The 16,441-nt window shown below is 42.8% G+C and overlaps 2 protein-coding genes across 6 annotated transcripts in view; one reads left to right on the forward strand and one right to left on the reverse strand.

The window, feature by feature from the left end:
* Positions 1-16,441, forward strand: part of CCPG1 (cell cycle progression 1) — a 49,293-nt gene that overhangs the window by 26,155 nt on the left and 6,697 nt on the right. For 2 of the 4 annotated variants that reach the window (XM_065076375.1, XM_065076374.1), the window contains one exon: positions 196-3,088. In XM_065076375.1, the coding sequence (XP_064932447.1) occupies positions 196-376 (181 nt within the window). In that variant the 3' untranslated portion in view covers positions 377-3,088. Of the gene's footprint in view, positions 1-195; positions 3,089-5,816; positions 6,282-16,441 lie in introns of those variants that run through there. The other 2 variants (XM_065076373.1, XR_010475307.1) reach the window with 2 other exon arrangements.
* PIGB (phosphatidylinositol glycan anchor biosynthesis class B) lies at positions 940-9,318 on the reverse strand. 2 transcript variants are annotated; one of them, XM_065076377.1, is made up of 12 exons: positions 9,190-9,318; positions 8,984-9,119; positions 8,634-8,736; positions 7,928-8,032; positions 7,681-7,811; positions 6,991-7,131; positions 6,509-6,560; positions 5,883-6,094; positions 4,624-4,688; positions 2,877-3,087; positions 1,927-2,107; positions 940-1,426 (listed from the first exon to the last, which is right to left on the reverse strand). In XM_065076377.1, exons 1-12 carry the CDS (start codon positions 9,302-9,304, stop codon positions 1,268-1,270), a joined length of 1,611 nt encoding a protein of 536 aa, XP_064932449.1. In that variant the 5' UTR covers positions 9,305-9,318; the 3' UTR covers positions 940-1,267. The 2 variants fall into 2 exon arrangements, with proteins under 2 accessions (XP_064932449.1, XP_064932448.1); XM_065076376.1 differs by having other exon boundaries at positions 8,634-8,751.

Here is a 16,441-nt window from a genome sequence, read left to right on the forward strand (position 1 = left end):
ACTGATGATTTAAACAAACCAACCTGACCCCTACTTTGCTTACAAGAGAAAGGACCACTTCATAGAACTATTTGCTTTTTCTTTTCAGTCACCCTCAGGATGTTAAAAGCTGTTGACAATGTAACTGTGTTTCAAAATGCTTTTAGAGATATGCTTTCATAAGAATAGTAATAAGCTTCTGTTTACTCCTTGCAGTCGACCTAAAAGGCCTTCTTTCACGCAAACTGAAAATTCCAGACATGAAAAACAAGCTCAGAAGTACCACCACCGTAATAAAAGAGAAGGTAAATGGCACAAACATGGTCGCACTAATGGAAGACACATGGCAAACCTTGAAATAGAATTGGGGCAATTACCCTTTGATCCAAAATATTGAATAATTTATGGTAAAAATAAGATTAGAATCAATAATTTACATCTTCTCTGGAAACTAATTGTTTTTCAACAAGGCAGCAAGATGCAAGCTTTTTCTTTAATTTGATTTTTACACGTTTTTGTTAAAAGGCAGAAGTCAAGCTCTCTAATTTGCGTATTCTGTGCTGTTGCTTTAACTGTTCTTTGGAGGTGACAATAGTTGGGGTGCCAGCAATATTGTTCCAGAAACTAGGCGTGCAATGACTTGTGTATGAAAAATATGCTTAATTGCATTCCATTAGTGTAGTTCAAGCTTGAGTCATGCATAATGTACCAACAATTAACTGCAATGTTTGATATACTAACTTCATCTCATCCTTCAAAAAACAGGACTACGTTTTGGTAATGTATTTGTCAGTGTTTTGTAATCTTCCACTTGCTTCCTGTCTTTATGGGGGTGGGGGAGAGGTCAGGAGCCTGTTGAATTGTGAAGAATTCGCTGTGCTGCATTCTAATCAGCTTGCTAATTTAAGCACTTGAAATGTCTTGCATATCTGCATATTGTAGAGGAAAAATAAAGAGACATTGTGCATAAAAGTCTTTATTTATAAAACAAACCTAGCCTAGCTGTACAGTTCTATAAAAATGGTCCGGTCTTGTCTAATTTCTTATTGTTTAAGTAGCCACATGGTAACTTTGGTCTTACTGCTGCTTTCTCGTGTTGTAAGGTAGGTCAGTACCCCCCCCGCCGTTACTGCTGACGTTGCCTACAGAAAGAGGTTCAGGTGCTTCCAGCCCGTGGCTGCCTAATCAGCCTTCCCCGTTGGACTTACCCGGTTTCAGACTCACTACTCTCTCCTTTCTGCAGTACAAGATCTCCTAAGCGTAGTACTGCTGTGCAAATCTGACCTCATTAGGTCTTAAGTCTAGAAACCGATCTTCTGTTGTGATTCATTTCAGTTTTTTTCCTGTACACATAGATGTGGCTTCCAACTCGTCCTTCAGGCACATGAGTGTGGAAGACAGTGGCCGTTTTCTCATAGCCCCTTAAAGCCAAAAATGATGATATTTCCTGTAAATGAACATGCATAAGTTTCCACAGTCAGGAAGTGTAGTCGGGAGCATCACAACAGTGTTCTCAACTCCTCTGAAAACCATCAATTCAACTGTCTCCTGGAAGTTTTACCCTTTATTTTAGGAAAGACTGCTAGAAAAAGCGGTACCTATCCTGTCTGATCCTGTCCGGAGTGGGTATTCACCAGACACTGTTGCTTACACAAGTGTATGGTTCTGGGAACAGACCACACATTGGTTTTAATATGGCTTGAGAATTCCATAGAACAATATTTTATAGAATGTAGAATTTGCAGAAAGGGCATACGTGAATGTTAAGTACCTAGCACTGGAATGGTATCTGTACTATATTATGGACTACAGGGTTCAGTTTTCATTTAAGCTGTGTCTTAGAACGTTATGGACAACAATTTTCAAAAATATTAACTATAACTTGCCCTTAATTAATTTTGTAACTTGACCTCAAAAGCAGTTTGTTTCATCTGGCAGTTACCATACCTGTTCTAGCACGCTGAAGAAGATCAGGTGGCTGGGTAATAATGTATCATTGTAGAACTCCTTATTAAGCCAGTCAAGTGGATTAGAGTAAAATGCATCTGCTTCATCAATATAGCTCTCATTTCCAGTTAGGTCCGGGGGACACTCGAGGAATCTCATTCTTAGAGGACAGTGAACATGACTAGGGAGAAAAACAAAACAACACACGCTTTAGGATAAACTGACCGATATCTAAGATATGAAACTACTCATCACGTAAAGATACCTCAGTCAAAGCCAGATTGAATGATTTCCCCCCCACCCCGAATCACATTTTCTTCCCTTTTTGTAGTTCTTATGAAAGCTGAAGTAGAAGTAGTAGATTTGGCTCTGAACTGTTGTGACTATGCGGTTGGCAGTTCACAGAAAGCAGATTTATCTGAATTAAAAATACCATCTGCGTAACATTAGTTTCTTACAAAGTTACTTTTCTGTATCAGCTTCGCTGTTTGTGTCTGCTTCAATGGTTTGTTTACTTGCCAGGATCTCTTGCAACCTTTTTGGAATAGTGAATTCAGTCATTGTATGTTGTAATTACATTTCTTTACCAGCAGAAGTAAAGGTAAAATAGAATACATTTTGACTGTAACAATTAAGTCTTTAGTTTTGCTACAAAAGTTACTGTAATGAAGCACTATGAGTTACTTTCAAACATCCTAAGACTTGCTGCATATCCTCATAAAAAGCTATTTTACAAAAACTGAATAAAGCTGAGATGCTGAATTTTATCCTCTGGTATAAGCATCTGGCTTATTTTCCCTGTACATTCTGTATTAACTATATGAAAAATCAAAATTCTTCCTGTATACATCTGTCCATCTCAATTTATTAAGCTTAGGGCAAGAAAAAAATCTTAATTTCTGCTAAAGTGTCTGGATTTTAATGCAGTACGCTGTTAGCTACTTTGATACCTGTAAAACGGAGTGGAGTGGCAGGGCATCATGAAGAAGACGAAGGCCTGGGCCCTGTCGGAGCTCTCGCAGAGCTGCTGTACGTGGCTCACGACGTCCAGGGCGCCGCGCTGGTGGACCAGGCCTGTGTACAGGGCTGGCAGCGCGCTGGACAACAGCAGGAGGCTTGCTGCGGGTTTCTTCCACGTCTTCAGGCGTTTCAAAGAATATCCTAGAGAAACATTTGGGCACGTTTTAGAGATAAACGCTGTGTGGAACTGTTAGTGTTTTCGACAGTACCGTAACTTACTGGAAAACCATTACCCAGTTGACAGCAATACCTTGCTTTTGAGGCGTTTTAATACGGTGTTCTTGCAGTCTTTACTCTTTAAGTGGAAATTTAAAGGTTAGACTTTGCCCTTATTAACTCTTGAATGTAAATGTTAAGCCCATACCTGATAAAAATATTTTATGCAGCCTAGCTGTGACCACCTTTACTGAATCCCAATAAACAAGTTAGACCAGGCCTGTTTCGGCAGTCAGTAATAAGGTGGATTAGTCTTCGGGGGTCTGTTCTGACAAGTTGCAGATCTTTATCTCAGATGAAAACAAAGTCCGCTAATTAGTCTGTGGTTTAAACATGGGTGGAAACATTCTATTACAGGCATTTTTTTACTGCTTTTGGGAAATGCTCTTAGCTTATCTTTTAAGTGTTCTTAGATGTGACTTGGAAATGAATGTGGGGTTTTTTCCTGCTTTTATTTATAATGTTTTGAGCAAAGACCTCTTTGTAACCACCAAGATAGCAGAAATCACTTTCGTCATTTTTTTCTTTACTAAAGTATCCAAAGAGACGATAATTAGCTCTTGATAAGTGGAGGCGATGACCTCATCCCCTTATACACGTAGCAGTTAAGAGGGATATTAACAAAAAATACAGCTTCATGTTCTGGAAGTTTTAATCTTTCCTTTGTAACTTTCCAGTACACTAGACTTTACATCAAGATTTTACTTTTCCTGTAGATACCCTAGTGTAGTTATATGCCTGTTTTTGCAAAATACTTCCTTATTAGGCTCTTCTCTGTGTTTAAAAGAAAAAAAAAAAAAAACCCACACACAAAAAAACAGGAAAAAAGATAAATGAATAATCCAAGAGTGTTGGAAAAATCTCAGCAAAAGCAATACGCTTGCCAGTTTAAACTGTCGACAAATTCTCTTTAATGTTTAAGTTACCCACATCGGTTTAGGGACCTTACTCCTCTTGTAACAAACTCACCTCACTGTGTCTGAAGGAAAAGCTACCACATGAACTACTGTAAAACTCGTGGGGAGGTGACCTCCAGCTACTCACACACCTCAGTCTAGGAAAGGATAATTCTATGGTTTTAATACTTTAATTTTTTTGTTGCATACTCAGAGGCGTATTTGAGACAAGCAGGTGGAAAAATACTGCACAGGACCCACGGAGCACAATTCACCTCAAGGGTGGCATTGCTGCAAAGTTGGGAGTCGCTGAGACAATCTTCCCGTGTTTCACAGGAAGTACTTTTATGCACGCTAAGGACTCTCCAGCTCTGTCTCAGTCACTTGCTGTTCCTCATTCTGGTGCTTTTGTAGTGTGTGGTTGTGCTTGGTTGGTTTTCCCTAGCTGTAAGAAAAGGTTAGACTAGTTTGAAGCATCCTTTGTCAAATACCTACATTAGTGGTCTCTCTTTACGTAACAATTATATACAAAGAAGGTTCCAAGACATTTTAAACCAATGCTTACCACAAAAAAACATGCAAAATGGTAGTACCGGATAGATGAACCTGAATTCTTTATGACTCAGCGTGCTGTAATAAAACAGATATAATACTACAGTGAAAGAGTTAAATGTATTGGTTCTGTTGACAAAATGTGTTTTGGAGCATGGAGGACTGGAAGACACTTACGTGTACTAAAAGCTTTTGGCATTGAAGCAGTGAAAGTGCAAATTGTCACTTTTTAAGAACATAAAGAGTACATCCAAATTAAGATTATTTGGTAAACCAAACACTAATAAAAGTACCTGGCTACTACTATAGCAATTAAGTGGTCTGATTGTATGACTATTAAATATAACTTAGGTAGTTCTTCACCAATTTGCTTTCTGTAATACAACGCAATAAAAAGTGTGGATGGTAAGCTAAGATTCAAGTACATGTTTGTATTTAGCTAAGTAACTTTCACCCCTGCTAATATAACTTTACACATGTCCGTTTGGGGGGCTTTTTTGGGGATTACTGCAAGACTTGTGTCATGGGAACCAAACAGGTTCTTGCAAGACTAAGAGAGACAAAAAAGGCCTAAAACCAACAGAGCTACATCCAGTTTTGAGTTGGACTGAAAGAAGAGAGAGCAGTTGTGGCCTCACTACTGTTTTGCTGTACTACTGTAGTTACTATTTATTACTTAGTATTTATTTATTTGACATATCTTTTTTTGCCAGAAAGCGCCCCTTTTGTTTAGTCTACAGTTAATTCTGATGCTTTAGAAACAGCTTACCTTCTCTTCTACATAACTTAACATGAGGCATACAGTCCCATGATAAACGTTAAGAGATGTGTCTAGACCTGTGAATGGAATAAGTTTTAGAGGCCTAAGAACTGCTCATCTTACTGGGGGTGTACTAAACCAAATGAAATGCTATTTTCATGAACAAGCATCTAGTAAAGAGTTTTCTAACTAGTTCTGTTGTTGCTTAAGTACCTGTTAGCTGACTGATGCTGGGTTTTTTCTCCATTTTTCATTTAATTTCATGTTGAATTATTTTATTCTTTAAAGGTCTAATCAATTCTAAAAATACATATTAGGTAATGATACAAGAAGTAGCATTACACAGAATTCTAGACAATATTGTAGAGTTGACTGCATTTCTTAAACTACTTTAACAGTTTAAAGTTTTCTGTCACTTAGCTTGAATTCTGTGTTATTTTGTTTAGAGAGGATATGAGCTTTGAAAAGAACACGGCCGGTGAAAGATACAAGTTACACTTTGGAGAAATTACCTGTATACCAACACTGTCCAAATCACTGCCACTAGAAAGAGGCGATACCTTTTTGGTGCCAGCACACAGCCATGAATAAAAAAAGGCAGATGGGTACCCAAGATGACTGGCAGGCCCTGAGTGAAGTACCAGTGCCACGGATGAGATCCATAACGTGTTCCCAAATTCTGCAGCACGTTGAATTTCAAGAAGTTCAGCTGAACCAGTACCCACTGGGAGATTTAAGGGAGGTGGGGGAGAGAAGATGTTAAATACAAATCCAAACTGAAAATTAACAGCTAAATTGGCTTACAGTACTCACTGTCCTTAAATGATACAGCATCTTTATTCATAATTATAGTTCTTCTAAGACTTATCACAGACTTCCTATATTTAGCAATTAAACACAGAAGTGTGTAAGTTTTGTCATTTGTTGGTATTGAGAGCTGAGCGTCCCGATTTTAAGTAACAGCTGTCATTTAAAAGAACTGAGAAGTCAGTGTTTAAGGGTTTATGGCCTAGGATATATTTAAAGATCACAGGACAGTCACAGAATTAACAGAAGTTAGAGAAGTCTGAAGCATCTGTCCACGTTACAGTGCTAAAACCCAACCTTTTTCTTAGAAGTCAAGTTTAAAGCAACTTACCTCACCAAAAAATACACGGTCAATTATCAAAGAGGTTCCCACTGTGACCAACCTGAAAACAATGGAAAGTTGGTTGCACTGGTGTTGCCTGAATTACTTTTGTATCGTTTTCTACTCTTCTCTAAACAGCTGTCAAAACTCCCTCAGTAGCTATTTCTAATCTCTTTTTTGAGATCATCCATACACATGGCCATTTTCCAGTGGCTAGTTGCCATCACCCAGTATCCTTGGCACAATCCCAGATTAAGCTGGAATGCTGTTCATGTCCCATCCTCATGAAATCTCTCATAGTGCTTTTTTGCAGAATATACGTTAATTTGAAGGAAGCATGCCCCTTCTTTAAACCTGAGCAAAAGGACTCTCTTCTTTTCCTTGTGTTTTACATGGAATCGGCTTTTTTGGTTTGTCTGCCTTTGTGGTGGTGAAATCAATCTTAAGGTACAACTATGCAAAGTCTCAGTTTAAACTCACAAGGAACGTACCCAACTGGAATGCAGTGGTGTAGGATGAAGTCCGCTTTCCTCTCTTCCTGCAAAAAATGACTGAAGACCAAAGGTATCCATGGGATAACAGCAGTGGGACGAATAACAACTGCAAGTGCTATCAAAGCTAAATATTTGCAACTAGAATGAGGGAACACAAGAAGAACAGAAGTTTATCAGAAAGTTTGGTCAGTTCTTTTGCAGACAGTGACATTTCAACAATTTAAATACTGTCATGTCTCTGACCACAAGCTTTTCATACTGCAGATACTGTTTTGCTTGGAAGGCTGCCAACTATATAATTGCTTTATTAGCAATGCAGTTGCTAACTGGAAGCACATACTTGCTTTAAAATACATGGCTGGTAAAGAAAGTTGTGACTGCAAATTCATCTAGGTCTGAACCCAAACAAGCTTTTGTTATCTTAAATGATATAGTTTCCCATAAAGTGATACTTTGCGTAAGGGAACTGGAGAATAATCATTTTATATACCAGCTATATCACGGCTTCAAAAACATTTTTAGAGGAAATACCACAATGTTGTTCTTTCCAAGATCTGGAGGTCTTGCTACATGAATGAGGTGGTTTTGGAGGCCTTATATTTTAAGATAAAAGATAGTATTTTAAACAGTTTCAGTAGACTGGTGATACCTCAAGCCAGAAATTACCAGTACCAGAAAGTTTCTCACCTGCTCCCCATCTTGGAACCTTTTATCGGATAGTAGGAAAGAGCAAAAATGGTAAGAAGAGTTTCCATGGTGTTTGTTAGAGTTCTGGTACAGGAATACCATGTAAACCAGGAACACAGCTGGCAGAAGTACTGAAATAATTATGAACAAGAGGATGCACAAGGAGAAACGTTAAAACATTCTGTGGTTTTAAGTGAGGGTGATAATTCTTCATGGTGTGGCTTATTTTTTAAAGGCTGTGACTCACCACACACTTTGCTGTTTCTGCGTTTTCAAGGTGTTGCACTAAGGAGTAAAGCTTCACATCAGCAAAAGCAGCCAGCACTGCTTGTGCAAGTCTAGGGACCCATATCTATGTAAACAGAGAGAAAATCATACTTGCAACAAACCTGTTAAATTCCAATCTCAAACAGAGGACTACTGAATTAGTGGATGACTATTCAGACATGAAAACAGTGAATTACTGAATGTTCTCTGTAGCTTTTTGTGACTTTTTTTTTCAAGTAAGGTCCTTTGATAAGACGGGTATTTCTGCCAAAACAAAGGAAGTCTAAAGTTCAACTGAATGTGTTTAGAAGTTGAAAGTAGAATTCTTTGCCGTTCATACCAACAGAAGGTATCCCCAAAAAGGGCTGTTATTACTGACTGTAGTACAAATATATGTTACTAAACGCTTTGGAAAACTGAACGACTGAGCAGTTACGATGCAGTGGCAAACAATGTCAGTATGAAACTCAAGGAGACTGATGGAGGCCAAGAATAATGCTCTGCAGTCACAGGCACCGGTACTGACTGGTGACCCACGACTGAGCTCTGTACCCACACAAAGCCTTTCAGGGAGCTCTCTGTGCTCGTGCTTCTCTAACTGCCAGATTCAAGGCTTTGTATTTTACCTGGACAATGATAAAAATACACTGAATATAAATACATGCTTTTAAATCGATTATACTCACCAGCAGCTGAACGTCATCCTTAGCCAGCAGCTGTAAAGCTTTGTAGATGCTTGCAAAGATCAGCGGGTATGAATAGCCCCTTAAGCCGTGTGCCCATTCCCAAGTTAAGTAGCCATAATTATTACTATTAAGGATAGATCATGAACAACTTGAGACCCCAAGCTTCCTTCGGGTTCTGTTATCCTTGGACTTGTCCAGGATGAGACGCTGCCCCTCGAGGCCCAAGCAGGCGCTGTTACCGGCCGAGCTAACGCCGATCCCCCCCCGAGCGGCCCCCGCTCCCGCATTGCGGGTGTGCCCCCGGGGGCGCTGGCGGCAGGAGAGCCCGCGGGCGGCGCCGGGAAGGATATTTGAAGACCATGCGATGCGCCACCTCCAGCGACTGCCAGTACTCGTCCGGGACGAAGCTGGTCCGCACCAGGAAGCAGTTGAGCGTCCGCAGCGCCACCGTGAGCGCCAGCAGCGGCGCGGGCCCGCCGGCAGCGCCTGCGGGAGGGACCTGTCCGTCACCTGTCCGTCACCGGTCCGCCACCGCCCCTCCTCCCGCCGCCCTTACCGGCGCCTCGCTGCCCGGCGGCTCCCCCGGGGCCGCGGTACAGCACCGACCGCCGCCTGCGCAGCCGCATGGCCTCCATCCGCGGGGGCGGGCCTCCAGCGGCCCGGCAGCGCATGCGCGACCTCACGGCGGCGGGGGCACGGCTGGCATTTTTCTTCCGGTCGCTCTAGCGAACGGGAGGCTTCAGCTCTGTGGTCTCCCGTCTTTCAGGTGAGGGGTGCCGCGTCTGGCACGGTGCTGCTCGGGGCCGCGGAGCGAAGCACCCGCGGGGCGGGGAGCGCTGAGCGTTCTGCCCGCGTCCCCGCTCCCCCTTCCCCGCCTGGGCGCGGAGGTGCCGCCGGGGAGAGGCCGCGGCCCCTCACGCGCGTGTCTGTGGGTGCAGGTGCTGCAGCGCCCCCTGCCGGCATGGGGCGGCTGCCGCTGCCGCACGTGGCGGTGGCCGTGGCGCTGGGCGTGCTGAGCGGCCTCTACATCTACCGGCCGCTCTTCTCGCCCGCCGGGCCCCGGCAGCCGCCACAGGGCTCGGCGGAGCCGCCGGCGGTCGCCGCGCCGGAGAAGAGGCCCTGAGGGAGTCGTGTGAGCCGCGCCGCTGTCCCGGCGCCGTTCCCCGGCACTGCCTCACCGCCCGGAGCTTCGCGCCTCCCCGAGAGGAAATGGCGCCCAAGTCCCTCACCAAGTGGGAGCGTTCGTCGCCTGCCGGGGAACGTCCCTCCGGGCTGAGCGCCCTGCTCCGCAACCTGGCCGTGCTGTGACACCGTGCCCCAGCTGAAGATGTGACTGTGCGCGTGTTCGGTACCAGCCCGCAGGGACGTGAATCTTTAGATGTGTATAAAATTGTGAATGCTTAAAGGTACGTCTTCCCGTATAAGTTCAAATAACCACCAGAGAACTGGAAAAAGAAAGTCACTTCTGTACGGTTACGCTTCATAGTTTTTTTTGGGATTGTCTCTGATCTGGTCCTCCAAGTGACAAATACCGTTTTTACCCACTTGTTATGGTTTCGGTTCTTAATACTTCAGTTCTTTTGGGAGTGCAGTTGTACTGATGTCTGAGAAGGGAACTGCACCCACCTTTGGTCTCCGTATATTCACACCTATATGTACACATACACATGCATTCCATACACATATGATCATTCCTGAAAGAATGGGTGGCTATTTAATAAGACTGTGGCTCAGACTGTACTTGGAGAAGTGCTTCAGCTCAGTAGGACAGTGTTCATCTCGCAATAGGTGTGGATCAGTCTGACAAAGAACAGAACCCGAGACTCAGGGCAACTGGATCAGTAGGTATTTCAAGACTTTAGTAAATCTAAAATGAAAACCTGTAGATTGTGGGAACAACTTGTGTCAGATTTTGGTTTTAACACAGAATCTTGTTGGAACAGCATAAGGGAAGAAAACCTTTGCCTGGATATGCTTTTATTTAAAGCCAGGAATGGTGTGACAGCTGGAGGCAGCGGGCAGATGTCACACGAGCTCAGATGAGAGGATGGCAGTAAGAGGTGGACTGGGAGCTGCAGCTGATGATGATAAACGTGGTTTGGTCGTTAGGTAATGCCACAAGGCTGTGATGAGGGCAAACAGAGTAACTGCTGTGGTCACTCCAGCAATGTTTTTTATTTACAAGATGACCATATATTGAAGGCTATTTTTAAAAGGCTAGTAGGCACTTTTTTTCGAAGTATAACTGCTGGAAATCTTGGCACAGTCAGGAAGGGTTATTGGTGCCGCTGAGCCTAAGATGTGCTTGCTGAATCCTGGAGATTGCTGGCTCTAGAGCGGGTGTATTGAGAAACTGAGCAAAGAGAACGTGCTTTCCTCTTGTGAGGAGGGAGCCAACAGGCGGCAGAAGAAATCACGAAGTCCGCGGTGGTGGGCGTTACCTGACACCGCGTATTTTCTCTTCAAACCCTGTTTTTCCTCCAATGAAGTTTATTGAACGTGCGTGGTCTTTCAGGAAAGCGAGCAGTACGGCTGCGGAGCCAGGCTGTTAGAAACGGCCCGGCTGTGAGCAAAGCGGGGGGCGGGAGGCAGCGCCCGGGCCCGGCACGGCCGGGGGGCCGGGGGCGGGCCGGGGCGGTGCTGCTGCCGCTGCCCCGCGGCCGGGAGGGGCCGCTTCGGCCCTACCTCGGGCCCTACGGGAAGTGGCGTTGCCTTGGCGGAAAACGGACGCTTTGCAGCCCAAAAAAGGGCAGGTGCGGGGGGACGCGGGTCCCGGTGGCCGGGGAGGCGAGCAGGTAGGGGGCAGCGAGCGCGGTGCGGGGTCGTGTCCGCTCCGACGGGGCCGCCGCAGCTGCGGGACGCTCGGGGGGTCAGGGATGCGGTTAATGGGTCATCTCGGGCGCCCCGGCCCGCAGCCGTGGGGTGGGCGCTGCTCGGAACCCGCTGCGTGGGCTTTAACCAGGGGGCTTATCCTGAGAGCAAAAAAGAAAGTGGGAAGCTTCGGCCTTTCCGCAGCTCGAACGTGTGCTGAGCTTCACGGCCGCTGCCGTGGGCGCGACTGCGCTGATGGTCCCTCTCAGGCCTTCGCGTGTAGCAGCTGTACGATGTAGGAGTTTCCCGCAGCTCAAGACAGGCGTTTCTTTTGTAAAAGGGAGAAATGGTACATCTCTGATTTTAAAAGAAAAGGCCTTTACAAATGCTGAATTGTTGATGGAGCAATGTAAGTGTGTTCTACCTGTTGAACAAGATCTTAAATCTTTTGTTTGAGTATCAACAGGTCTGTTGCTTCCTTCTGGATGCTGCATGTTTGTCTGACAGTCTGCTTGCTTGGGAGGGTTCAGGAGGTCTAAAATAATGCTTCGATGATCTTGCATCTAAAGAAAGCTAAATGCATCTGAAAAACATCTTGGTTTTTCTAGCTCTGTCAGTAACTAGGTTGTATTAATATACAAGTAGTATTTTTTACGGTGCTAGCAAAGTATAAAGGACATGCCTAGAACTGTCAAAACCACCCAACTTTAATTTTTATCTCTCCCTAGAGATGGATCGGGTGTATTTTGAGCTTTCTGATTGTGTGACTCCTCCAGCATTTTCTCTAATGATAGTTATTTTGAGTTTTTCATCAGGATAACACATATGCGTGTTTGAAGTTAGGAGTTCTGCTAGACATCACTAGCAAGGTGATGTTTCTCTATACTTACAGTTTTTATCTAACATCTACAAAATGTTTATTGATTTCCATGCATAAAATGCATTAGCAGCACTAATCAGTTTCTACAATCTATTCTGCCTGCCTTGTCTTGGAAATTTATTCTTATGTGGACTTGTCTTCTCAGCCCTTGTTTCTTTTCATAGCCTTATACTACTTTTGTTACTGTTCCAGTGTTTTCCAGCTGGGAAAAGCATATAGTACAACATGAATTTCAAATGTTGATCCACAATTGTAGGAATAGCATTTGTGATGCTAAATGGGTGTCTCAAAAGCATGGTTAAAAAGATGAAAAGAAAGAACAGCATGTTCCTGTGTTTCTAGTTCTGGATTGTAATTTTACATCTACTTGATCTCCTGCACAAAGGAGTTCTGAGTGGGGAAGTTGTGCTACAGCTCACACTGGTTTATTTTTACAGTTAATAGAATTTCTTATCTGTGACCAGATATCTAAGACCAGACTACATTTGTTTTTATCACTATCGTTAAACATGGGAACACATTATTTTATCGCTTGACTACACATTTCCTTTTATTTCTAAGAGAAGATTGGTGAGATAAAAGAACTTTTAAGTAGCTTTTGACATTTACAGAAATAAGTATAATGAGCAGTAATCCTTGTGTGTCGTCTTTGGCTTCTTGGTGGTTCTGTCACTGCCAGGTATCTGCTGTGTTGGCAGAGTGACCGTTGACCAGTCCGTCAGTTTTCAGCATAACCCTGGACTTGCAGCTCAGCACCATTACTAAGAGCAGTCTGTCGTTGTCCACACAGGGCTGGTAAGAATATAATCTAGAAACAAGCAAAACTGGCACTAGGGATGGAGTATAAGGAAGGACAGCTCTTTTTCCCCTGTTAATGTCTCAGCAGACAATTATAACAAGGTGCATTTAGGATGTGTTAGACTTATGATTTAAATAGTTAATCATCACATACTCTCTTCTGTATTAAAGCTGAGTTATTGTACTCCACCGCACATGTGATCTGATCCTGCATATAGTTAAGTTTGTTATTCAATGATTTCAAAGGGTTACTTAGACATTTGTAGCTAAGCATTTGCTGGGCTGGGCATGTCAAGTGCTCAAGGACTTGCTTTTGCTCGTCTTGCGGATACAACTCATGCTGGAGATACTTTTTTTTCTATTTGTACAAATATGTTCTCAACTAATCTCCCTCTGGGAATAGCCGTGTGGTTATGAGGTTTCTTTTCCTCATTTCTCTTTTGGTTGTCTTAGTCTGAAAGCTGCATCCCTGTCAGGAGGCAGCACTGACTTGAGCCACATTCAGTCAGCTGAGATCACAGCCTTTTACTTCCAGTTGAGGTAAGACCATAGTGAACGAGAAGTCCTGGCCTCTGATTTCTTTCCTGTTTTGTTTTCAGACATAATGCAATGGAATTTACTTTTGATCATTGTAATAAGTACTCTCAATGTCTGTGATCCATTTTCCAATCTAGTAAGCTTTGAAGGTGAAGTTATGGCATATAGATTAAAAAAATTACATATAACCAGCATATGTTTTTCCTGTGATGTTGCTGTGGCTTCAAGAGGTTGAAAAAACGCCTGTAAATCTCTAACAGTTTTGCATAATACTGGGCCTTGGAATCCCTTTTACTGACTTGCTGGCTAGCCCTTGGAGCTGACCTGACAAGTTCTTCAGAATTTTAAAGTGCTGCAAGGAAAAGAAAAAAGCAAATGTCCTTGCTTTTGTGGCTCTGAAGAGAATATCGAAGTGTACACCAATGCAGTGCTGTTTTCCTGAGTTTGCAAACCCATTTCCCATAGCTGTTCTCTTTCTGTATGTCAGATGTTTGCCAAAAATCGGTAAGACTAAACCACATTAGACAAAGGCACTTCTGGAAGACAGTGCGAAGACTGGCAGTAGGGCAGGGAGGGGGCAGGAAGCCGCAAGGAAGATACAAGCTTGGGAGGAGGAGTACAGCTTTTCTAGAAATTTGTGGTTTGCAGTGGAAGAAATGAGTGTTTTTAAATGAGCAGCATTTTTAAATTAAAAGTTAGATTTGTTGGCGCTTGCAAATGGTATATTGAAAATCATTCTACACTTCTGCAGTGATTCTTTGTGTGAAAGATTTATGTGAATGAAAGGACTGTAAGGAGTATACCTAGCTGAAATATTTATGTGCAGATAGAACACTGGAGACGGGTGTAAGGATGACCACTACACAAACCAAGTAACCGATTCCAAATTACTCTTGGAGTTTGCAGTTGCAGTGGCCATGTTACTGCTTGTGTGTAGCCATCACTTGGAAAGGTAATAGAAGGATAAAGGAAGAAGTAGCAGAATAGCTGAGTATTGCCCAAGATTCAGATGTTTTTTGTTTCAGGTAAGGTGAGCTCCATGGGTAGAAGTATTGCCTTTTATCAGACCAAATTATGTTGGTAAGGGTAGGTGAGCTTTCAGGTGTGTAACCCCTTTTCAGGTTTGAATTAGAAACAGCAAATACAAAACTAAATTGAAAACAATTGATACACAATTTTTATAGTACTTCTGTTAAGCATATTGACCCATGAGGCAGCATATGCCATTAGAAAGCAATGAAGTTTCTCTTGCAGAAGTACTGCTGTTTCCAAGCATCCTTCCGTTTCTAATGACACACTTCAGAACGGCTGTGCTGACACAGTGGCTGCTATACAACCATGAAAGTGAACGGCGTGTGCTCTCCAGCTCGAGCAAGTTTCACTCTGAGGGCCTATCTCATTTTCATAACTAATGGATATTCCACTTGGTTCTCATAGCTGCACAGCCAAAGAGCCATAAGGAAAAAGGTTGCTCTGTGAACTGAAAACAGTTCTTTCCAATAACATCCTTGGGGAATGGGAATGTTTGGACTAGACTGAAGGCTACTATTAGTGATAAAAACTAATAAAGCATGTGTGTTGGGTAGGAGGAAAAGAAAATTTGATTCATTTTTATGATTAAAAAAATGCAAGTTTTGTGGTTTTCTTGTGTGTCAGTCAGTCTTGCAAGTATAACATTTCACATGAGTAGTTGCTGAGGGAAATTACATTCCTTCTGGAAATGCCTGCTGATAATTGCATGACTAACACGGTCATGAGTGCGTCACACATGAGAGTGATAGGCTTTTGGAGCTTCAGCACGACACTCCAGGCTAGCAGTTCTGGGCGCTGCCTCTGCTGCGGAACTGTTTTAGCGAGGTTTGCATGAGAGAGGAGTTGCTGTTATAGTTATTGCCGACGGGTGGTGCTTTCCAAGTCTGCTTGGAAGCCTAGCTAACGTTCAGAATGTGGATTACAGCAAAAAGTAGGATTTTTAATTTTGTTTTTAATTGCAAATGTTAATCGTAATTCTCGTCCCCTTACTTGTTTGGCTCCAAACCAAACGTTATGCATGACTGAATGTGACCCAAAATAGAGGTATCAGATTAGATTCTAGCCCTGCTGGTACCGTCCGTTTGCAGCAGTGTTTCTCACCCAGCACTTTGAGACCCGTCTAGCAGCACGTGCTCCGCTGACTTTCTCCTCTAACAATAATTCAGCTTGACAGGTCTTTTCTGCTGGGGCATGAACTGTCTGGCTATACTTGATTTTTCTACATTCTTTCCTGCATTACAATGGTGTCAGGATAGATATCTTTGTACAGAGATGGTGTCATCCAAGTTTGCAAACAATCCTGTCTGAATTTGATTATACTTCTGAATATGGTAGCAACACTCTCATAATTTTAGTTTGGATAAATGCAGCCCTAAATTGGAATTGTTCAAGTAGCAGTTTTTTGTTGTTTGTTTTGTTGTTTTTTTTTTTTTTTTTAATGCTCTTTAGCTATGAAATAAAAGAGGTGACTCTATCTGATATTTTTCTAGAATTGCTAGTTTGGATATAGCACCCAGTGCGCAGATGGGGATGATACCTTGCTGTGTGTCAGCAGAAGCTGAAGAGCAGGCTTTGGAAGACCTATGAAAAGAACGTGCTGCCAAAGCAGCATCATGCTTTCCAGTAGGTTTGGAAACGAAACATGAAAAATTCCCCAAATTTTAATGCCAGTACAGTGAAAGTCAACTAGTTTTTATTCTATTAACTTTTAATTTTTAATAATAGATGTGCTTAAAATTTAATTTGCTTT

Source organism: Columba livia, chromosome 11 (assembly GCF_036013475.1).
Source record: "Columba livia isolate bColLiv1 breed racing homer chromosome 11, bColLiv1.pat.W.v2, whole genome shotgun sequence".
NCBI lineage: Eukaryota > Metazoa > Chordata > Aves > Columbiformes > Columbidae > Columba > Columba livia.